General features: G+C 37.8%; 4 protein-coding genes across 17 annotated transcripts; 2 read left to right on the top strand and 2 right to left on the bottom strand.

Moving 5' to 3' along the window:
- Positions 1 to 782: 782 nt before the first annotated feature.
- On the top strand, positions 783 to 5215 carry LOC122316742 (protein FAR1-RELATED SEQUENCE 5-like). 2 transcript variants are annotated; one of them, XM_043133491.1, is made up of 3 exons: positions 783 to 1026; positions 1154 to 3310; positions 4746 to 5215. In XM_043133491.1, exons 2-3 carry the CDS (start codon positions 1175 to 1177, stop codon positions 4908 to 4910), a joined length of 2301 nt encoding a protein of 766 aa, XP_042989425.1. In that variant the 5' UTR covers positions 783 to 1026; positions 1154 to 1174; the 3' UTR covers positions 4911 to 5215. The 2 variants fall into 2 exon arrangements, with proteins under 2 accessions (XP_042989425.1, XP_042989426.1); XM_043133492.1 differs by having other exon boundaries at positions 1173 to 3310.
- Positions 5216 to 5940: 725 nt separating this feature from the next.
- Positions 5941 to 8278, top strand: LOC122316744 (cyclin-dependent kinase B2-1). Its single transcript, XM_043133502.1, has 8 exons — positions 5941 to 6246; positions 6767 to 6908; positions 6994 to 7055; positions 7171 to 7282; positions 7379 to 7472; positions 7582 to 7651; positions 7737 to 7875; positions 7990 to 8278. The coding sequence occupies exons 1-8, from the start codon at positions 6011 to 6013 to the stop codon at positions 8080 to 8082; spliced, it is 948 nt and encodes a 315-aa protein (XP_042989436.1). The 5' UTR covers positions 5941 to 6010; the 3' UTR covers positions 8083 to 8278.
- A 59-nt stretch (positions 8279 to 8337) lies between these two features.
- LOC122316743 (protein PIN-LIKES 3-like) lies at positions 8338 to 15008 on the bottom strand. Of its 8 annotated transcripts, none has more exons than XM_043133497.1 (12): positions 14812 to 15008; positions 14420 to 14585; positions 13499 to 13664; positions 13289 to 13368; positions 13048 to 13172; positions 11929 to 12050; positions 11224 to 11484; positions 10532 to 10624; positions 10027 to 10127; positions 9577 to 9629; positions 9287 to 9472; positions 8338 to 8682 (listed from the first exon to the last, which is right to left on the bottom strand). In XM_043133497.1, exons 3-12 carry the CDS (start codon positions 13631 to 13633, stop codon positions 8555 to 8557), a joined length of 1284 nt encoding a protein of 427 aa, XP_042989431.1. In that variant the 5' UTR covers positions 13634 to 13664; positions 14420 to 14585; positions 14812 to 15008; the 3' UTR covers positions 8338 to 8554. The 8 variants fall into 8 exon arrangements, with proteins under 8 accessions (XP_042989431.1, XP_042989427.1, XP_042989429.1 ...); XM_043133493.1 differs by having other exon boundaries at positions 14809 to 15008; XM_043133495.1 differs by having other exon boundaries at positions 14448 to 14585; positions 14809 to 15007.
- Positions 15009 to 16103: 1095 nt separating this feature from the next.
- Positions 16104 to 21787, bottom strand: LOC122314832 (DEAD-box ATP-dependent RNA helicase 42-like). Of its 6 annotated transcripts, none has more exons than XR_006243879.1 (2): positions 17258 to 21787; positions 16104 to 16593 (listed from the first exon to the last, which is right to left on the bottom strand). XR_006243879.1 is itself a non-coding variant. In XM_043130448.1 (2 exons), the coding sequence occupies exon 1, from the start codon at positions 21413 to 21415 to the stop codon at positions 18029 to 18031; it is 3387 nt and encodes a 1128-aa protein (XP_042986382.1). In that variant the 5' UTR covers positions 21416 to 21787; the 3' UTR covers positions 16104 to 16492; positions 18027 to 18028. The 6 variants fall into 6 exon arrangements, 3 of the variants coding, with proteins under 3 accessions (XP_042986382.1, XP_042986381.1, XP_042986380.1); XR_006243878.1 differs by having other exon boundaries at positions 16104 to 17112; XR_006243877.1 differs by having other exon boundaries at positions 16104 to 17112; positions 17228 to 21787.
- Between the last annotated feature and the right edge of the window lie 1030 nt (positions 21788 to 22817).

Raw genomic sequence — 22817 nt, forward strand, 5'->3', positions numbered from 1 at the left:
ATTTTTATGAAATTTATATCTGAATTTAGAGTAGAATCTTTTTCTAAACTGGATTAGACGGAGTTCATCCATCTATAAAAATTATAAGTACCCATTCAACATGAAATAGCACATGTTTGTTTAGGGCCTAACTTAAAAATTATTATATGTCTCTTAAATATATATATAAAAAAAAAATGGTGAGAAATTGATAGTCGGTGAAATCTAATTTTAAGAAATACTGTCCATTGGGATATCTCCGTCATTGGCTCAATTTAATCCACGTGGACTCGAAGTGTGGGGTGACCCAAATCTGGCCATCCATTTTTTCTTTTCAATTTTTTGAGTTTACTTTCTTTTTTTTCGAAGTTTTTAGTTAATTGTATGTTTTTTTTAGAAATTATCCATTTAATATATATATAATTATTAAAAAAATAAATAATGTTTATAATCATTAAATGTATAAATATTTTATATTTATTTAAAAAAATAAATATATATAACATTTATATAAAAATTAATTAATCTTTTAATAATATATCTCACTTATTTTTTGAAAAGAATACTAACGTTTATACAATTAAACGAGCATAATTAAACAATGGTTTTATTTTGATCTTACACACACACTCACTCTCTCTCTCAAACTTTTGTACCGGACGGAGAACCTCAAGGGTCGAGTTTAGACTCAAGACCCACCTCCCAAAAATTAATTAATCTTTTAATAATATATCTCACTTATTTTTTGAAAAGAATACTAACGTTTATACAATTAAACGAGCATAATTAAACAATGGTTTTATTTTGATCTTACACACACACTCACTCTCTCTCTCAAACTTTTGTACCGGACGGAGAACCTCAAGGGTCGAGTTTAGACTCAAGACCCACCTCCCAAAAATTCCCTTTCCCTCCTCCCCCAACTGAAAGCTGAGCCAGAGCCTCTCTCACAGTACTGACAATCTCTGTGCATGATCCTCTGCAACTCGTCTACTCAAAGATCCTTCATTTTCTCCTCTGAGCTTCCTCTACGCTCCTGATCTCCTGGTCAGTCAGCTCCTCTCTTTTTCACCATTAATTGCTGTAATTTCGATGCAAAATAAACCCTTAGCCACTCTTTTTTGCCAAAAAAAATTATCAATTCATAAATTCTGGAAGCTAATGGACAAATTAGGCATTTTATTGTCAGCCAGTCATGGATATTGAACCTCTGAGCATTGAAAATGAGGTTATGGAGTTCGACATGGGTGGTTCTGTGGAAGATGAAACGACCACCCTCGACTTAGAACACCCTGATGACGACTATGAAAGGGATTACAATGATGAATTAGTCGAAGGTTCTAATCCGTCTACTTCTCATGGGTTTCTAACCTCAGATGGAGACCCAAATCTTGAACCTTACGAGGGCATGGAATTCGATTCTGAACAGGCTGCGCGTATCTTCTATAATTCGTATGCCCGCCGCATTGGTTTTAGCACCCGGGTCAGTGTGTACCAGCGGTCCCGACGTGATGGGTCCATCATATGCCGTCAAATTGTGTGTTCTCGTGAAGGGTTTCGTCGTGAGGGGGCTGAAAATAGGTCTAAGAGACAGCGGACGATCACTAGAGTTGGGTGTAAGGCGCAGATGACTGTAAAGAAGCAGAGTTCTGGAAAATGGGCGGTGTCAAAACTCGTGAAGGAACATAATCATGAGCTTGTGCCGCCGGATAAGGTGCATTGCCTCCGGTCACATAGGCATGTATCAGGTCCTGCTCGAAGCCTGATTGATACCCTCCAAGCGGCTGGCATGGGTCCTAGTGGAGTAATGTCTGTGTTGATCAAGGAATCGGGTGGTATTAACAATGTTGGATTTACTAAAGTTGATTGCCAGAATTATATGAGTAGTAGTAGGCAGAGGACTTTAGGAAGTGGGGGCCAGATTGTTTTTGATTATTTGAAGCAAATGCAGGTTGAGGATCCTGATTTCTTTTATGCAGTCCAGGGTGATTTTGAGAATTCAACAGGAAACATTTTCTGGGCTGATGCAAATTCAAGAATGAATTATAACTACTTTGGAGAAACTGTTACATTTGATACGACATATAGAATGAATCGTTACCGTGTCCCCTTTGCTCCATTTACAGGGTGGAACCATCATGGACAACCAGTATTGTTTGGATGTGCGTTACTCCTCAACGAGTCAGAGTCCTCGTTTGTTTGGCTATTCCAGACTTGGCTAACAGCAATGTCTGGACGCCATCCTATCTCAATCACAACAGATCAGGATAGAATCATACGAGCAGCTGTTATACAAGTGCTTCCAGGAACCCGTCACCGATTTTGTAAATGGAATGTGTTCAGGGAAGCTCAAGAGAAGCTTTCTGATGTATATCGCTCAAACCCTACTTTCGAAGCGGAATTTCAGAAGTGCATCAATTTGACAGAGACAATGGATGAGTTCGAGTCATGTTGGGAGTCCCTTCTTCAAAGATATGATCTTGGGGATAATGAGTGGCTTCAGTCAATGTACAATGCTCGCCAACAATGGGTACCAGTTTATCTACGGGATGCATTCTTCGGGGAGATGTCCATAACCCAAGGAAGTGATAATGTTAATTCATACTTTGATGGCTATATAAACGCATCAACTAATATTCAGGTGCTGATTAAGCAGTATGAAAAAGCAATTGCTAGCCGATATGAAAAGGAAATAAAAGCAGATTATGATACAATTAATATTTCACCTGTTCTGAAAACACCATCTCCCATGGAAAAACAAGCAGCAAATCTCTATACAAGGAAAATATTTATGAAATTCCAAGAAGAATTGGTTGAGACTCTTGCTTATCCTGCAACTATAGTTGATGACACTGGATCAGAAACTATGTATCGGGTGGCAAAATTTGGGGAAGACCACAAAGTAAATTTTGTTAGGTTCAATGTTTTTGAAAAGAGAGCCAGTTGTAGCTGTCAATTATTTGAATTTTCAGGTATTATATGTAGACACATATTAGCAGTATTTAGAGTAATGAATGTACTTACACTTCCATCTCATTATATCTTGAAACGGTGGACAAGAAATGCCAAAAGTGGGGTCTTGTTGGATGAGCGCACTCTTGGACTGCCAAGTGATTCTCAAGAGTCATCTACTGCCCGGTATGACAGTCTGCAACGGGAGGCTATCAAATATGTTGAAGAAGGGGCCGAATCCATGCATATTTATAATGTTGCGATGAATGCTCTTCATGAGGCTGCAAAGAAGGTTGCTGCAGCCAAGAAGCAAGGTTCTGGGGTCACTACTCAAAGTATCCTGTCTAATACCCGTCAACAGCTTCAGTCTTGCTCCATGGTATGTTCTTTTCTCATAAAAGATATTCCCCCACTACGGCCTCTGCATCATATCTTTTTGAATTTATTTTCCCTGTAAATATTCTCTACTTGCCGATCCAAGTCTTTTCCTCATATTAACAATGCTGCTCTATCAGCTTGAAACCATGGGTATATCCTAATAATGACTTGTGTTATGAATTGTACAGGGCCTTTTTCCTCTGATTCCGCATTAATGTCTGTTTAAGGGTTATGTAGATGATTTCGTGCTGTTTGATTAAACCAAGAAGAGTACCGACTAAAACTGTGGGGGCATAGGATGGATCTTGGGGGGTTTAAAGATGAGACACACTAAAAGTCTAAAACTCTATTAAGAACACTAAGTTCACATATTCCACCGAATATTTGGATGCAATGGTCTGACTTACAATGTTGGATTTCAAGCATCAGCCAATCAAGATTTTTTTTGTTCATGGAAATCTAGATACTGCCTTTAGAAATAATCACCAGATAAAGAAATGGTTTGTTTTCTCCCTTTACGAGTGATACAAGAAACCTTATGCCCACAAATCCCACCTAGAATGGGTTGAACCCCTGGTGTCCACCTATACTACGAGGATATGTGCCATTAAGCTACAAGGCCATGGCCATTAGTACCATGAGAAACATACTCTGGCGATGCTTTGTAGGAAATATAATCTCTGAAAATACTACCTTCGCTGATTCTAATCATGTCTACAAGTCAAGTAGAAAAATCTTATACTTTGACATACAAGCATCTTCTATGCCGTTTCCATAATTTTTTTCTCCTTAGTCAAGAATACAGTTTAAGTTTTGTGGCTTGGAAGATTTCAAGAGCTTGAAATCAGGGATGAAGTCAGGATTTTTTTTTTTTTTTTTCTTGGAGGGACATGACCATACCCTATTGTAAGATAATAATAATGCCTTTTCTCATTCCAACTTTCAGATCCCTACAACCAATATTAAAAAACAAGGTGACAGAGTGAGAATAATAAAAAATGAATTCCCAAAATTCTGTCATTAAAAAAAAAAAAAAAATTTCCAAAATGATTTGATCATATATATAAATTAAATTCGTATACCTTAAAAACGTAACATAAAAAGCCTAGTGAATTTTTGGGGCCAAACTTTTAGGTTTAAAAAAAAAAAAACCTCTGATATTTTCTTTTTAACCTTTAGGCCACTTCTAATTTTTGGGGGGCTTGAGGTCTCTTTAGATTTTTTGGGTGCCATTTTTCAGGTCTTGGAGGGGGCTAGTAGTTTTTTTGGATTTTTTTGGGAGTGAGGCAAGGGAAGTAGATTTTTGGAGTGGTCAATTGTGATATATATATATTTAAAAGAGAAATGCTTTCTTAGATGTGTGAGTTGTGTTTCTTATATGTACACCTGCATGTTAATTTCAATTAATATGCAGTATTTTCTTTCCACTTTTGTAGGATCTGGATGAGAAAATTCTGGAATTAACTGCTGAATTGGAGAATGCAAGTCAGCGATGTGAAGCATACCGAGCAAAACTGTTCAGTGTCTTGAAGAATATGGAGGAACAGAAGTTGCAGATATCCGTTAAGGTTCAGAATGTGAGGCTGAATCTGAGAAGTTAAATTTCAAGGGGTTGGTGGTGGTGATGATGTTTTCATCGGCTTACTAGTTACAGCATCTACAAATGAGAGTTGAGTGCTTAAGAGTATCTCCACTGTACTTTCCATTGTAATATATGTGCTTTTAGTAGTTACTGGAAGAGGACAAAAACTTTCATAGTTTAGGACAGTTGTAGACCGTGTCCACTTCTAATTGGTTGTAATAGTAGAATAGATTCTCTTAAGTGGGTGCAGAGGTTGAGAGAAAAAAGCAAAAATAAACTACGGATGTGGTGTTATTTTTGTCTTTGCAGCTCCTTCCTTGTTCATATATGTTGTCTTTATATTTACAGTTTTAGAACGTCTAAATTTCATATATTCTCTTTGAAAAAAATATTTGAATTTGAGACTCACATAAAAGAATTGAATATGCAGAGCTTTGTACTCCTAGTATTGTATTTAACATTATTCTTATAAATAACTATAAAATAATTAGGCATTGTGGATATTGAGATGAGATGAAAGATTTGTCAATGGTAGTAAAATAATTTATAAATAATAATGAAATGATTTAAGTTAAAATGTTTGGATTTTGAGAAATGAGAGAAAAAAATTGAAGAAAAATATTACAAAATTCAAATATTATTATAATATAATTTTTGTTTTAGCATTTGAAAAAATTGAATTATTTTTTGTATTTTATATAAAAGTTTCGAAAAATTATAATGATTAAGTAATAATTAGATAAAAAAATTAAATATTTGAATTAAAATATGTGTATTTATAATTTTAAATATGGAGATGAGATAAAACTATTTTGCAATTCGGGGACTTAGGATACTATTATGCCCGGGAAAAAATGATATTGAATATAGATTAGGACCAGAGTGTAAAGATGCATGCCATCTCCTCAAATGTAAATGTTATATAAAAGGAAAGCAATAGAAGGATACGAGAGCGGACAAATTTAAATTTCAAAAATTGTAGCCGTTGCCTCAACGGATCAATAGAACAGAAGAGATCCCACGCGCCTCCCCAAGTCCCAACTGTTTATATTAGGTCCATACCTACGCACACAACAAGCCATTTGAAAAGAGGGAGTGCGCGAGAGAGAGGGAAGAAAAATGGAGAAAGCAGGAGGCGTTAGGGCTGTCGTGTCTGCAATGGATGCTTACGAGAAGCTGGAGAAGGTAGGAGAAGGGACGTACGGGAAGGTGTACAAGGCGAAAGAGAAGGCGACGGGGAAGATCGTGGCCCTCAAGAAGACTCGCCTCCACGAGGACGAGGAAGGCGTACCTCCCACCACTCTCCGCGAGGTCTCCATCCTCCGCATGCTCTCCCGCGATCCCCACGTCGTCAGGTATACTCCATTCTCCCTCCCTCCTCCGTGTGGATCCTTCTTCTTGTTTTTCGTTCCATTTCTTGAAACCCCACTTGATCCTTTTCAATCACTTCTTAAGAGATGTTTCATTATAGGACTTGGGAGTTTCTTTTTAAATCTTGGGTTTTATCCTATCGTTCTGAACATTGTTTCTTGTGATGGGGTTTAATTGATATTCGGATGTTCATTTCTATGGGGATTTGGGTTTTTTAAATTTTTATTTCTAGAGGGTTTGTTTTCCTATTTAATTCACCGGGTCACAATTTCGTTCTTGCTGTGATTTGATCTGCTCTTCATTTGGTTTCATGTGGTATTCTTGACCGGTTTCTCGGGGGGTTTTCAGAGTCGATCTTTTTTCATGCTTTTGATTCATCGACGTAGTCATATTTCAATATTTTTTTTTAATCCTGAGAACTTTTTTTTCTGGGTTAAATTCCCTTCCGTCTCTTTCTATTGCTATAGAGGTTTTAAGTTTGTCATTAAACAATACTCCCAACAGGTTGATCGATGTCAAACAAGGTCAGAATAAAGAAGGGAAGACAGTACTCTACTTGGTCTTTGAGTACATGGAAACTGATCTCAAAAAGTTCATACGGAGCTTCCGTCAAACAGGAGAGAACATTCCTGCCAGAATCGTTAAGGTATAGAGTCTATAGACGAATAAGCTTTTCGATCGTTTGTCCCCCCACATATAGTTACAAATGTGTTGGTGATTCTCTTTGGCAGAGTTTGATGTTCCAACTTTGCAAAGGTGTTGCTTTTTGCCACGGTCACGGAATCTTACACAGGTAAAGTTCCAAAATTTTTTCCTCACAAATGACTCGTTCTTGTAGGTGTAGATTTTGAAGTATTATGTTTTACGATCAATTGTTTATCGTCTTCTTTTTCGCTCTTTATGCTCAGGGATCTAAAACCTCACAATCTCTTGATGGACCCAAAGACATTGGTGCTTAAAATAGCAGATCTGGGACTTGCTCGATCATTTACCGTACCAATTAAGAAGTACACTCATGAGGTAAAATCATGTTTTCTCATGTATGTTCTTCAAGCTTGATAACAAGTTCTCTTAACAGTACGAACAGTATAAGACTCGCTGTTATTGCTATTTCAGATATTGACTCTGTGGTATAGAGCTCCTGAAGTCCTTCTAGGATCTACCCATTACTCAACTGCCGTAGATATGTGGTCTGTTGGCTGTATATTTGGTAAATGTTCTCCCTACTCCATGGCATTGGTTTGACCACTGTTTGATTTTTTTCGTTACCGTATTCGATATTTGCTTCGAGGGTTTAATGTATTTCATCTGAATTGTAGCCGAGCTCGTCACAAAGCAAGCACTCTTCCAAGGGGATTCTGAACTGCAGCAACTCCTCCACATATTCAAGTTTAGTGTCGCCGAATTCATTTTTAATGTATCTGGTTTCTGTTGTCATGGACCCTTACAATTTCTTTTCTGGATTTTTGAGCAGGTTATTAGGTACTCCAAATGAAGAAATGTGGCCTGGTGTAAGCAGCCTGATGCATTGGCATGAGTACCCCCAATGGAGGCCAAAACCCGTGTCAACCGCTGTTCCTAATTTGGATAAAGATGGGCTGGATCTGCTATCTGTAAGCTGGACCCCTACTCGCCACTTCAATTGGCTATTGGTTGCTTTAGAGAGAAGGCATTTCAAATTCTTATTTTATATGATGATTGACACTTCAAAAATGTTTGTGTTGTAGCAAATGTTGCAGTATGAGCCCTCAAAGCGTATTTCAGCTAAGAAAGCTATGGAACATCCCTACTTCGATGATCTGAACAAGGACTCTCTCTGAACAGAAAAGCCATCCGGATGGGAAATTTTCTGCTGTAGGAAATTTTATCTGCTTGCCTTAAGCAAACCTTCCAAGTCATGTTAAATTTTGTTTTAGGATGAAGAATTTGTTCTAGATTTGATTGCTGTGAACACTGCTTTTAAGATTTTAATGACAATATATGGTTGCTTAGGTGCCTCCATAATTTCAAATTGCAGTTACCCTGTGTTAATTCAAATGAATTAGAATGTCAATTCAGAATAGGTACAGAAGGAATGCAAAACTGATTGCTGTGAACACTGCTTTTAAGATTTTAACGACAATATATGGTTGCTTAGGTGCCTCCATAATTTCAAATTGCAGTTACCCTGTGTTAATTCAAATGAATTAGAATGTTAATTCAGAAAAATTTATAAGGTATTGCAGGGGCTAATAAATCAGAAAAATTGCCAAAACTTCTTGGAGGGTATGTGTGGATTTTTTTTATCAGAAGCTAAGAAACCACGAGCCACATGAAGAAGGTTGACCAGAGAGTAAGTGAAATTGAAGCCAAGGCATAAGTCCACAACATGATTACAGAGCACTCACTCTCTCCTGCTCCAAACAGCTGTGTGATGGTTCCTGCCATATGATTTTTGAAGGGAAAAAAGAGTACAGAGGGATGTCAACAATTTAACAATATATTGAAATAGAACATTTTAGACATATATCCAATTACAACAAGACAGGCACTTACGAAAATAGTGGGGGACCAAAAAAAAATGTCCTAGCCTCAAATAAAATATACTCAATGATTCATAGCAACCCATGGTCCTCCAGTTCAGATTTGGGAATTAAATAAGGGATAAGATAATAGCACAATTTTCTATTATTTAAAAACACTTTGAAAAATAGGATCCCATCCTGAGAACCACAGCCCTCCTCCCCTCATGGCCAGAAATTCAGAATCTTTCTTTCTTTTCTTTTCTTTTTTTGAAGGCAATCATGTTACTTTATATAATAAACATCATATATGCAATTTTGTCATTCTTAGACTCTCACTTAAATGAGCAAGTCCGACAACTTGCAACAAAAAGGTTGATTAGAGGTTAAATGGTCAAGATTCGTAGTTTGGGGTTGGGGTGTGTTAGATTCACAGGTGGTAATTTGTGAAAGATTTTTGTACACGAGAAAGCATTGTGGTAAAATGTTGAAGTTACTTAATATATGAATATAGAGATTTTACCTATATTCATAGCAGGGGGAACTGCATATTGGAGCAAAAGAATAAACTGGTACAATGGATCAGAGTGCACCAAACCAATTTGATGTGCACCTTTAATGATGAAAATCCCTGTCAGAGGCAGAGCAATATAACGAACAACTATGATGCCAATGATGAGTGATTTCTGAATTCCTGGCCCTTTCAAACCTAGAAGACAAATATCAGTTGAAACTTTGCTGTTGCCAATGTGGAGGAAGTCCAATGGAAAGTTAAGCTTAAATGTAAAAAGAAGACTTTATATCAGTTATTACCTTTGAGAAGGTTTCCACCGACTATTAGAGTGACAGCTGGGATGGCTCCATCTCTGCAGTTGTGAAGAGTTTTGGGAAACTTAGCAGCAAGGAGATGTAAACAGAAATGAGCAAATCATAAATCTATGTTTAATAATATATTGTATAATGTAATAGTCTGTATAGGCTGTAGAATTGGCGTAGCAATTACATTGCACAGCAATGTGTAATTTACGCTCATCCCCCCCCCCCCCCCCCCCCCCCCCCCCCCCCCCCCCCCCCCCCTCCCTCTCAAAATGAGCTCTAACAACATCATATATTGAGGACTGAAAGTGCATATTCTGATATAAAGTGCTATATGATGAGTTCTTTCATCCAACAGAGGTGGTATATCTTTTTATCCTAGATCCTGCAACAAAATTATGACCAACTCATCTACAGCTGAACAGATTTAGTGCATAAGTTTTATACCCCAACAAGGAAGCAGAGTCTTGGATTACTCGAAGAAGAGCACCGTCACCAATCAATAACTTTCGGATATCAGGAATGAGTCCAATTGTGAACCCAACAATCTATAGAAGAAAAAGAGCATGAGGTTAGTCAATGTGTCCGTATAAGCACCCACACTAGCAAAGATATAAGTCAGAAAGAAGTCATGGCCCACATGGACATGCTCAGTTTGGAGGCACATTGGCTCCACACATGATGAATATGTTTTCACATATTAGGTTAGAATCTAATCAATAGTCAGCTAGAGCTAATTTGAAAATTTTATAGCCTAGTCTCTCCCATAGATCCGAAAGTTTATTCCATAAAGAAGCTGAAAACAATGTCTGTCTCCTTCATCTAGTTTTACAACGCATTCTTGTGCAAAATGCAAAGAACATCCACCAAGGAGGACTAGATCTACTTAATGACACAATGCAGAAGCACATGAAAAGGGATTAGATAAAAACAATAAGCTGAAGGGTCATACCGCTCCAATAGTTGAAGGGGCAAATATTGTCTTTAGATTAATCCTTCTCAACAGCACTGATATATGTTGCTTTACTTTATCTGAAACTGCAACCTGTGATGGAATTCAACAGATAATAAAACCTCAGAATATTGCTTTTGGTGAAGAGATGTGAGTACAATAATAAATCATATGGCTGTGCTAAGAATCTCTAGATCTACAATAAAGAATCATATAAACACAATAAATATCTAAATTACTCGGGGACAAAAATTGTAAAAGAAAGTCATTCTAAGGCGACACTTCTCTTCAAAGGTAGATTTTATTTTATTCTTTTTATCTATATCACTGGCAACCACCATGGCTCCAAGACTCTGTCAGATGATCTAATATCCCAGAATAGATATGTTATCACATAATGTAACTAATTAGAAGTAAAGCTCTCCAGTTACTACAAGTCAACTCGAAAAAATAGTCTTGTCATGGACATTTAGCATGATACCAGATGAATCTGTATTTACAATTATTTTGGTGAGAGAAAAATGGCTCCAAATCAAATTTTAAAATGGTGAAAATATAGTGGAAAATTGAAGGCCTCTTTCAATTGTAGTTCTGCTACAAGAATTCCTCAAATTTATGGAGTGGGTCAGTTTATGGTCAGGGCAACAATGAGAATGAAACAATAGCAAAGTATTAATAGGGTGCCCCAGTACCAGAAGATAATAAGAAGAAATAACCTCGGATCTCGCTACTGCTCTAGTGCAGGGCAGTGCATATTGATCTTTATTGTTCTCAGGTATCAAGAATTCCTTGGGGGATGAAAGTAGTGGCTCTCTGACCCCAAGGTCTGATGTGGAGGATTCTCTGGCAGGCTTACTGATAGAGAATTCATTCGCTTCTGATTCTCTGGTGCCACTCCTTGAAGATATCCGCACAATATTATACACGTAAGACCACAGATAAATGGCTCCTATCTGAAGTGTCACAAACAGTAAGCAATTACAAAAGCGGAATAGTCTATCCTAGTCAAACTTTCACAGTGCACATACATTAATGCAAGCTAAGTTTAAAGCAGAGGATAAAATGCATACATTTACATTGAATTTCAGGCCTGCAAAGCAAAAGTTAGTCTCTCATGAGATACCAACCGCAGCCCAAACACATAAGTACAAAAGAGTTTCTCAATATATCAGGCCAGTATTCTTACTGAGACAATTTCTTGATTACAACTCATCCAAGAACTGGCATATGTATATTGGATTTAGTTTGTTTATGATACAGTAAAAGTACCAACAAACAGATGGGATTACATACTGAGCTGCTTAAGAACATCAGATGTCTTTAATCCTTGAATTCCAAGATATTATAAAAGGACATCAGTTTTGAAAAAGAAACGAAATAAAAGAAAATGGGCATACCGCCATTGAAAGTGAAACATAAGCCAATCCATATGTTTGACAGACATCAGGAGCTCCAAATGGCCCTCCTTTTTCTTTACAAACAGATGGGATGATAATGAGAAGAATGTTTCCCAGATTTCCTGTTCGCATAGGGGTAAAAAGTTTTTTGTCAATGATTTACCAAGCAGTACATATTTATTCAGACAAAGGGAACATTCTTTGAAATTGAAATTATACAGAAAAGTTTTTGGACGAAACTGATTTAGCTTAGTTATGCACCAAAGAAAATTAACAAGTGATTTATTGGAAACATTGAGAAGATAGTATCCTGTTTTCTGCTTCTTGTCAAGGTAATAAGCTTTTAGGCCCTTTACAACCCCCTATGGCTCTGATATGCATGATCAAACCTATCCATCATTGATGCAATGAGCCAATGGCAAGTCAAGCTGATAAGCCTTCAAGGATAATCCACCTTTTGACAGCCAAGGCTGGAGTCCCCTCTGACACTCAATTGTCCTGGAGCGCCTGCAATTCTCCGAATTCATCCTACTTTTGTGGGCTCTTAATAGGCTCATTTAAGCTACTCTGGTCTTCCCAGTGGGTAAGCGTGTTACTAGTAGAAAATACCAACCTCAGGCCTCCTCAACTTCCTCTTGTTTGCTTGAAAACAAAATTAAAACAGAAAAGGCTAGCTAAACTTCTACAGGAAGAATGAGCAAGCAATGTGGATAAGTAGGAGTAAGACATCCAGCTTTTGTTGTGACAAATAGCTTCCAAAGATTCGCTCCAAGTGAAATTCAAACTTCCTCTTAATAAGATTATTCTTTTGATAATAAAAATCAAAACTTCCTTAAGAAGTACATGTCGTTTCCATGATCAATTAATTTCTAAGAAATTACACTAGTCATGTTTCTCATGCTGACTGTTTAGGTGAATGGAAAACTTGTCATGAATGATCTATGAATGAAGGCATGACCAACTTATTAATACTGAAGCTTCGTTTTTATTTTATTTGGGCCCACATATAAGGACGCTTTAATTTATGAACACCGCCCGGTTACAATGTACAAAAGAGTTGAAGCTATGTTTTTAACACAAGTAAAAGAAGGATCTATACATAAATGAAAAATATGTTACCTGCAGCGCAGCAACCCACAATGAGGCCTCTCAGGCGTGGAGGAGCTCCTGTAACTAGGACAACTATCCATCCAAGAACTGAGCCAATTATAAATGTGAAGAGGATATTGATTGGCATAAACCACCTGCACATTCAATCAAATTCACTTCAAATACTAAAAATCAACTGAATTTTTGCCAATGAACTTCAGCGTAGGTTGAACAGAGTAGTGGTGCAGTGAGCAAATTATATATAACTTACAACTTGACCATGCTCTCGAATGTTATCGTTTGAGCAAGTTTGGTGGCCACAAGGGCTGGATTAAATACATAAAATACAACCTGTAACAAACAAAGAATACTAAGAGACTGGCAACAATGCATTGGATATATATAAATTTGTATGTCTCTCCATTTTTATAGTTTGATCACAAATGCTTGTGAAACGACATAAAAATAATAAAAAACTCACGGTATTCAAATGCTTCCTAGCATCTTCCCCCAATATATCGACACTATCCAGTGCAAGATAAGACCCAAGTGCTGTAATCAAGAGCACTTTCAAGACTGGAACTGATGCGGTGATGAAGAGCTGCAAAAGCTCCATTTTGAGATCCCTTCACAACTTTGAAAATGACCTTCAAGACATAAAAAACGCAATATTATGAAAAATTCCTTGAGAAAGATAGCTCATACTATTTGAAATGCTGTCAGAAACACAACTGAATTTCGTTTAATAGCACAATTAAGTACTTAGGATTGTCACTTTCAAAAAACAACGTTACAACAGAACAGAACAGATCAAATAAACGAAAAAGGTCATTTCACATGTACAAATATTGCCAAAAAGCCAGAACTTACAGCACGTTCAAAAGAATACAAATAAGATCCATCGAGATGTCATATATATTAACAAACATTTCAGGTTCGAGTGAATCACAAGGAATCACCCGATATGGACTATTTCAAAAACTTCTGATCAACGTAAAATTTCGCACAAGGTTTCTATGTCGGCGAGTTTTATCCAACAGCTCGATCCATATCTGGTTCACGTATCGCAGGAACACTTATTTTGTAATAGCTGTCAAAAGAATTTCCACCCAAAAGTTTGCAGACATCGAGAAATAGTTGTATATTCATCATTGTACCAGAACCCATGTTCAGCTTCGATCGGAATCTTAAATTAAATATTTGACAAAACAAACCAAAAGCTGGCACGCCACCTCCTCTATCAAAAACTTTTATGGTTTTTCGCGAACAAGAAAAAACTTACAAAGGTTTCCTATAATAAAACGAAAAAGAGAGAACGTGAAACGTCTTCAAGTACTGATTCTACTGAACCAACCAGCTAGCTAACACGAAACATTCAGATAGAGAGAGAGAGAGAGAGAACTCTAAAAAGGATCCTCCGTTTTCCTCACCGCCAAACGATACGCTTGTCAGCTCCCATGCAACGATCCCACGGTGCGAAGAAAACGCAATATTGATCTAACTTTGTCTTACTGTCATCAAGAGTGCCCCCTGCACGTATTAATTCGCCAGGTTTTGAAAAAGAGTACCTAGAGATAACATAAACAAAAACGTCGTTTGTATATGAAAATAGAGCAGAAGAAAGGAAGTCGTAGAATCCAAAACCAACAAGTAAACCCGAAAAAAAGGTTAAGATGAATGAACCTCGTGCGTTTTATTAATTGCAATGTATATTAAGGGCATGAGATTGTTACCCAAAAGATCAAAAAAGAAAAGACGAGTATTAACATGAAAGACGCGTTGGAAACTAACCACCTGTTTTAGCGGCCATTAGCGAAGGACAAGTCAAAAAACAGCGGACCGAGACCTCCTACAATTATATCTCAGCTTGGACTGCGCAGCCAGCATGCATCACAAACCTCTCGTCCATTTCTTTGGAATGATAAAGTTGTAAATACAAGGAATAATATTACCTCCCATTCTCATCTCTTTTAAATGGAATCAAAAGCCATTAACAATACCACATTTGTAAAAGGGTGATGCTACACAGCAGATCGAGGATTCTCACTAATCCTCACCGAACAGCAAAACCTTTTTCTTTTCTTTCTTTTTTTTACTTTTTTTTTAAAACATTTTTTTAACACTTTAAATATTTTAAAAAATACAAAAAAATCATAAATTTATTTTTAAAAAAAACTTTCTTTAACTATTAAATAAAACAAAAAATAAAAAACTATCCGATCGATAAGTTTTGTCTATAAATTTTATGGGTGAGAGCAGTGTTTTCCTCTATAAAATGGCACAAATTAATTAAGCTTCAACGTGACCATGGCGCAACTCGATCCATAACCATTAAATTTCATTGTTTAATGCAAAGCATTAACAACTAGGCTGTCTAAATAAGGTAATAGCTTCAATGTGATGTGGGTGGCATTCCATATATAATTACCTATTTAATTCCAACGTTTAATGCAACGTAGCTGCAACCATGATGTCGCCCTGTACCAACCTAATTAATTAATTTTTAAGATAAAAAACGAGATGAGTTCTTAACAAAACGACAAGAGGTTAGCCGCCAGCCCGGATTGACCGCAGAAGCATGCTGCATGCATCGTCGTGATAATCATTTTAATTCTTATCGATACTTTAAAAACGTAGTAGAATCATCATCTTCGATGAGTTTGCAATCTCAAAAACCTCCACCAATGGCAAAGCTTCATAGCTAATTCGCACAGCTACGACTTTGAAAGAAGTGCGCTTGCCTCCAAAGTATTTAATGATGATTACATGGTACAAAACATGACTATAAAGGGGCCCGAGAAAGAAGAATACAAATTGTTTTTTGCAAGAGAAACGTGTACCGGCGTCGGCTATCCTTGTCTTCATTTCAAGGAGGAAAAGACTATTACGTATTGTTGCATTACGTTTGATAAATTTACATGAATATTAATTTTTAATTCATGGCACAACATTGATTTAGAGATAATTTATTTTTCATATATATATATATAAACTTATGATCTCCTAATACTTTGTATTTAATTCTATATTATTTGCAGGGGACGTATCCTGCAAGAAGTCAAAAAACACAGCCTCCTCATAGTTGATTTGCTCCAAACAAACAAATTCAAATCTTTTTTATTTTTAATTCTTTTCGCATGAAACAAAGTCAAATTCTAATCAGTAATCATGTTCAGCCTCCTGATACAAGTTGCTGATTGGTCTATTGATTATAGAAGTCCAGCACCAAGTGAAGTGAAACGAAGCGAAGGAATTCCTTAATTCCCCGCATAAAGGTTCCACTTCCGAATACAAATAACCTGCCTACTAAAATCCTATGCAAAAAGCATTCAATATATAGTGTCAATAAGCCATCCATACACCGCCTGATCTACTTCTTCCGGGATCTCCTTTGCATAGCTTCTGATATGGAAAGGGTAGTTTTCCAGATCCAGATTGACTGACAGTCCTGTCCCTGGAAAAAAATACTTGGTACCTGTGGCCGAACGAATTTCAAGTGTGCTTAAATCAAAAGTACTTCAATGCACAAAAATTAATATAGCCATTAATTAGGAATCATTTTGTTGATGGCTCCGGCTGAAACAGAGAAACAAAGCATTAGCAAAAATTTAATTTACACTACCATACATGACAGACATTTTCCTAAACAGAAAGAAACAGAAACCATTAACGCTATTACAACAATATTGATCTTAACTAGAAGAATTCCCATTATCAATCATATAAGAATATCCAGGAAGGAAAAAAGAACCAAACCAAAAATGCATCCTCAACAATAGGGGTCATTTGTTATATCCTGGAAGTTCACAAATACATTGAAGACACTGATCTGGGCATGAGGTGATGATTACTGTAAAGATATCAAACAACTTGTCATAAGTATGTATGATATAGACATCCGTCTAATTAGTAATTAGGTCAGCCAAGCCAGTTGAATCTTAAGATCGCTTATAATATGGAACCCCATAAAAACCAACAAGTGAAGATCCTCTTACTAGCAGGAATCCTAATTAGGTTTAATACTCTTGTAGATATGTAATCATAACAAAGTTTGCAAATACAGCAACAGTCGGCTCCAGGATCCCAACTGTGAACCTGAAAACACACAAGAATATAACTAAATACATAGCATAATATCAGAGATCCCAAAACTCATGCTCAGACAATAAATGATAGAAAACATATATTAATCCACATAATTCTATACTACCAGCAGGAACATGAGAAACAAGTGCCGCACCATAACCTCCATTGCTTTCACAGCCACGATAGCAAAGGCAATGAGCAGAGACAATATTTGGACATGCGAGCATAGGCTTAAAACATCCCTCGCGCCATGAGAAAAGAAAAAATTAAAAGGGTTGAAAAAAAATTTGGAAATCGAAAAACAAAGTCATAATATTTTGCAGCAAATCAATACAAGATGCGACTATGGTGAGGTAGGGAAAGTGGGAGAAAATTATATGCTTTTGACTCAAAATCCACAAGTTCTACTTGGAGTGAAAAAGAGGAAAAAAAGCATAATAGCAGATTTCATTCAGTGTTAATCCTGTCACTACAGGTAACTCTCAAGTGCTTGATGACTTGGGCACATTCCCAAGTCATATAGCACCTACTCTCCGTCTCTCTCATAGATGATTAATGGTAAGATCTCAAGATGAACATTTTTTGGGGAGAGAGATGTTTCTAGAAACCAAAAAGCTTGCATTATCATGAACAGAACAAAAATGTTTCCTAATTGTATCCTAAGCTTGATCCACATACTTCAACAAAGGTACACGTAAGCATCTTGTGCTACTTCCAAAACTGATCAACAGTGTAATAAAAGCCAACTCCAAACCAATTTGTTCAGAAAAACTCATTCAACATATTAACTGGTGAAAGAATAATAACTAGACGTAAGAACTCATCCAAAATCCTACAGAAGCTGGTAAAGAAATGCCTACAAGACCTATAAAAAAAAGGACGTATGCCTACGATGGCTATATGAAATGGAATCAAGTTCTTACACTTATAAAACTTGGTATCTGCCTGGTTGGGCTCCACCAGGCAGTTGTAATGCCTGGTTCGTGATGTCCTCCAAAACGCGCTTTAATTCTGATTTAGCTCTCTTTACAGACTGTTCGGTAGGACCCTCAATGAACAAGTAAAGCTTGCGTTCTCCAGGTCCTGGCACCCTACCTGTTGGGAAATACTGCCCCCTGGTGGTAATAGCAGCTCCAGTCCAGTCTGAAATTGGCCCCAAAGTTTCCTTGTGGGTAACCTTCCATCGAGCATTCTGGGGAAAATCATTTATCTCCAGCTCTGCCTCATAGTGCTCAGACATTGCATCAGCTTGAATCTTTGCCAAATTTTGCTGCAAGTTAAGAGCAGCTGCAATGGCAGCTGCTCGAGCTGCCCCAGCCGTGTCATTGGCAATAGCAGGCAGGCCAGTCCCAGTCACAACTGCTGCTGTTCCAGGTATTGTTAGACCAACACCTGGCAGCGTAATAGGAAGTCCACCATTGGGCAGCAGTTGAGCAGCTGAGCCTGGCATTGTCATGGGTGTACTGACTTTGGAGGCAGCAGCAATTATCTGAGCTAAGGCAGCCTGCTGTGATATGTCACCACCTGCCTTCCTTATACCTTCATCTTCATCTTCGGAATCTGACTTATCCTCCTCGAAACCATATTCTTTGGCCTGTGCTTTCTTTGCTGCTCTTCTCATTTCATCTTCCTCTTCATTAAATTTAAAACCACTTCCACCATAACCAGTCCCATGGGCTTGCTCAAGTCCCTGATTCACTTTTGCCATAAAACTATCAGCAAGAGCTTTCAGGTCATCAGGAACAACTTGCTCAGAGAGTTCCAATGCCTTTACAAGATCTGGGGCATATCTTGCATCTTCCTCTGAGATAAATGTAATGGCAGAGCCTTTTCGACCAGCTCGGCCTGTACGACCAACACGGTGGACATAGTCTTCATAGTGGTTTGTAACGTCAAAGTTGATCACCAATTCAAGCTCCTTCACGTCTAACCCCCTGGCAGCAATACTTGTTGCAATCAGCAAATTGCAGACATTGCTTTTAAAATCAAAAATGGTTGACTCACGATCTGTCTGATCCTTAGCCCCATGTAATGAGAGGCAAGGATAACCATGCTTGAGGAGATCCCTGAACAAAGCATCACACTTCTCCTGTGAGTGGACAAATATCAAAATTTTTCCTTTCTCATACCATTCACCAAGTATTTCCAACAGTCTAAAGAACCTTTCATTTTCTGGCCTCACCTCAACCAACTGTGTTATGTCCTTGTTCACAACACTTCTACCACCAACTTGTATCTCTACGGGCTTACTTAACACTTTACGTGCCAAAACTTCAACTTGGCGCGGGAAAGTGGCAGAGAAGAGTACTGTTTGGCGATCTGGACGAATATTTTGCACAATTCGAGTAATTTGAGGTTCAAAACCCATGTCAAACATTCGATCAGCTTCATCCATGACCAAATAAGTGACCCTACGCAGATTTGTAATTTTCCCGGCACTGGTGCAAAGTATGTCAATCATCCTGCCTGGAGTACAGACAACAATCTCAGTGCCCCGCTTCAAATCACTAATTTGTTGGGCAACACCAGAACCTCCATACACAGGCACACACCTGATACCAAGTACCTTTGCAAACTTCTTTATGTCACTGTGGATCTGCTGTACAAGCTCCCTTGTAGGTGCCATTATTAGTCCAATAGGTCCATCCCCAGCTTCAACGGGTGGCTGGTCCTTTATATGCCTCAACATTGGCAGCACAAACGCAACAGTTTTGCCTGAGCCAGTTTTGGCAACGCCGATGCAGTCTCGACCACTCATAATTATAGGCAGTGCCTGAGCTTGAATTGTCATTGGCTTTTCATAGTTAAGCTTCTTTATTGTCTCCAAGATTTTACTTGTAAGTCCAGTTTGGTACCAGGTTTTGACCGGCTTCGGCACATCCTTACCATGTAACTTCAACTCCAATTGCTTCCGGTAGGCAGCAACCTCTTCAAAAGTCATCTTTGAGATCTCTTTTGCTTCAATGTAAAAATTTTTCCGAAACGGTTTATATTCTATCTTGGAGTGGTCAACTAAAGAAAGCTTCTCCACTTTTGTCTTCTTCACCCTTTTCATGAACTCGTCGTCATCTTCCTCATCTAACCGTTCCTCGTCATTCTCAGGGTTATCATAATCTGACTCCGAATCCTCGCCCTGCATTATTCTCCCCATAGAATATTTTTTACCCTTCCGTGGCGGTTGACTGTTGCTTCCTTCGTGCTTCTTATCTTTGTTCTTCAAGTCCACATTCTTATCATCAATAGTTGAGGGAGCCAGATCACTTTTTAGCTTCTCAACTTCAGGCATCACCATAGAATTCATGAAGGCATCCAATGGATCAATTTCATCATCCTCAGCATCAACATCCCCCCCATTCAGCAAAGTGGGTGCATCGGTTTCATTGCCCAAATCGACCAGCACTGATGCTTCAGCTTGCTCGTTTGTGGGTCTGGCATCTTCATCCACGTCCATGTCAGTCTCCAATTCTCCCGGTACTTCTTCATCGTCAGATTCCCCTTCAAGAGTCCAGGTCTTGCTAGACATAGGTTCATCAGCATTTGCTTCCCCTCCTTTTTCTCTCTCAGCTTCTTCCTTTGCTCTCCTCAACTCTTGCCACTCCTGCACTCTCCTCCGCCGCTTCTCAATTTCGTCATCTAATCTCCGCTGCTCATCCTCCAACTCCTCTTCCCGAGTCAGCTTTTTCTCCATCATATCTGAGCGATCACCGCCACTGTTTCTTCTTGGGCTCTCTTCATTGTCATCCCTGTGCTTGCGAGGCCTATTGCTGCTCCATTCACGATCTCTCTCCCTGTGATCATCGTCATCTCTCCTACGCCGCTTCCTATCATGCTCCCTAACCTCATCGTCATCATTGCCATCATCGCTATCAGCTGCCCGTCGCTTCTCCCTATCTTGCATTCTCCTTTCCTCTCTTTCCTTCTCCTTCTCTCTTTCACGCTCCCTTCTTTCTCTATCCTTCTCCCTCTCCCTCTCCCTCTCCCTCCCCTCTCTCTCACGTTCCCTCTTCTCTCGCTCCCTTTCCCTTTCTCTTTCTTTCTCCTTCGCCCTCTCCCTCTTCTCTTTCTCCCTCTCCCTCTCTCTTTCCCTCTTCTTCTCTCTGGCTCTTTCCCTCTCATCATCCCGTGTCCGCGTTCTATGCTTCTCCCTCTCCCTATCATATTTATCATCAGAATCACTACTCTCTTTCTCGGATCTCCGACTATCGCCTTTCTTCTTGTTCCTAGGTCTCTCCCCGTTCCTCGCCTTATCTCTTTCTCTATCTCGACTCCTTTCCGAATCCTCTGTCCTAGACTTATGTTTCCCCTCATCCATTGCTTCTTCCAAATTGAATTTACAGATCAAAACTCAAATAAGCAAAAAGTTACACAAGACACTGATGACTTCTGTAAATCTTGAGAAATTGCAATTACGAGCGGTCGAGTTTATAAGAGAAGTGAATCAAATATAACAAAGTGAACACACATCAATGATGGATAAACGATATTTGAAAACTGAATCTTGAACAGAGGTAGAAATAGAAATACCGCGAAAGTAAGCTCGCAAGAAGCGAGTCCACGATGGATCCAGATAGAAAATTTCTGAAAACCCTGAAACCCCCTCTTTTTAGGTCGAATAAATAAGAGGGCAGCGTAACGATTGAGAACCCCACGTCACGAAGCTACCACGGTTGCATTGGCCATGGATGGTTCTGAATTTATTGTTTGTCTTTTTATTGCATTGCCCGCTAATCTTTTAATTATTTTTTTCTAAGAAAATTAAAATATAATCTCCTTTTAGATAATAAAAATATTTTATCTCATTTTTTTATTTTATTATTATATTTAAAAAAAATCACATAAAATATAATAAATAATTTAATTTTTTTAAATTTTAAAATAATAATAATATTAAAAAATAATATTTTATAAATATTTTATTCAACTTTCATGTAAAACCATCTCATCTCATCTCACTATCAAAACCACACCTTAAAAGCGATTACGAACTCTTAAGAAAAAATGCTGGTCACTTTTGGATTATGACTTGTGACAACAAACATGGTAAATGTTGATCAAGTATCAATATGAAAAATATTATTCATTGTCTTTTTCTATTTTCTATCATTTTCTAAAATGGAATCAAGTAATTAATAGATAATTGAAAAACTTATTCATTATCTTTTTAATTTTCATATTTTTATCATCTATTGATGTAACGTTGTGATGGCATATTGATTTTTCATTTTCCAAAAAACATGTTCATACACGTGTGTAGAGGAAAATAAGATGCTTCTTGAGGAGTGTGCTAAGTATGCTTTATTGAGTTCAAGTATTACAAATAAACAATTATATAAGCATATAACTTCTTAGCCTGTGGGAAAATTATAAATATTAAAATGGTGCAACCAACGGAACATCTTTGGATGATGAATTTTCCCCTTGGGTGGAAGGTCCAAAAGACAATCTCAAACATGGGGAGCTTGCCCTGGCTAGACGGCTTAGCTCATTAAAGGTCCTTTGTTGGATTATTTTAAATATTTCAAATAAATATTATCTTTTAAAGTTGTCATCCAATGTGATATTTTGTTAGTCTCACATTTGAAAGAAAAGTAAATTTTTAGTAATTTATAAATGAATGAGTTTCATGATATATAATATAGAATATAAGGGTAGATACACAATAACAGTGCCAACCGCAAACGTGCAATGCTTTGACTCATAGACGCTTTAGACGC

This window comes from Carya illinoinensis, chromosome 7, assembly GCF_018687715.1.
Source record: "Carya illinoinensis cultivar Pawnee chromosome 7, C.illinoinensisPawnee_v1, whole genome shotgun sequence".
In the NCBI taxonomy this organism is placed as follows: Eukaryota; Viridiplantae; Streptophyta; class Magnoliopsida; order Fagales; family Juglandaceae; genus Carya; species Carya illinoinensis.

Coding starts and splice junctions, on each gene's coding strand:
- LOC122316742 (XM_043133491.1), top strand. CDS start 1,175: ATGGATATTGAACCTCTGAGCATTGAAAATGAGGTTATGGAGTTCGAC. Junction 3,311..4,745: donor AGCTTCAGTCTTGCTCCATG/GTATGTTCTTTT, acceptor CCACTTTTGTAG/GATCTGGATGAGAAAATTCT.
- LOC122316744 (XM_043133502.1), top strand. CDS start 6,011: ATGGAGAAAGCAGGAGGCGTTAGGGCTGTCGTGTCTGCAATGGATGCT. Junction 6,247..6,766: donor CGCGATCCCCACGTCGTCAG/GTATACTCCATT, acceptor TACTCCCAACAG/GTTGATCGATGTCAAACAAG. Junction 7,652..7,736: donor CAACTCCTCCACATATTCAA/GTTTAGTGTCGC, acceptor ATTTTTGAGCAG/GTTATTAGGTACTCCAAATG.
- LOC122316743 (XM_043133497.1), bottom strand. CDS start 13,633: ATGGAGCTTTTGCAGCTCTTCATCACCGCATCAGTTCCAGTCTTGAAA. Junction 13,369..13,498: donor CTAGGAAGCATTTGAATACC/GTGAGTTTTTTA, acceptor TGTTTGTTACAG/GTTGTATTTTATGTATTTAA. Junction 10,128..10,531: donor CCCCTTCAACTATTGGAGCG/GTATGACCCTTC, acceptor TTTCTTCTATAG/ATTGTTGGGTTCACAATTGG.
- LOC122314832 (XM_043130448.1), bottom strand. CDS start 21,415: ATGGATGAGGGGAAACATAAGTCTAGGACAGAGGATTCGGAAAGGAGT.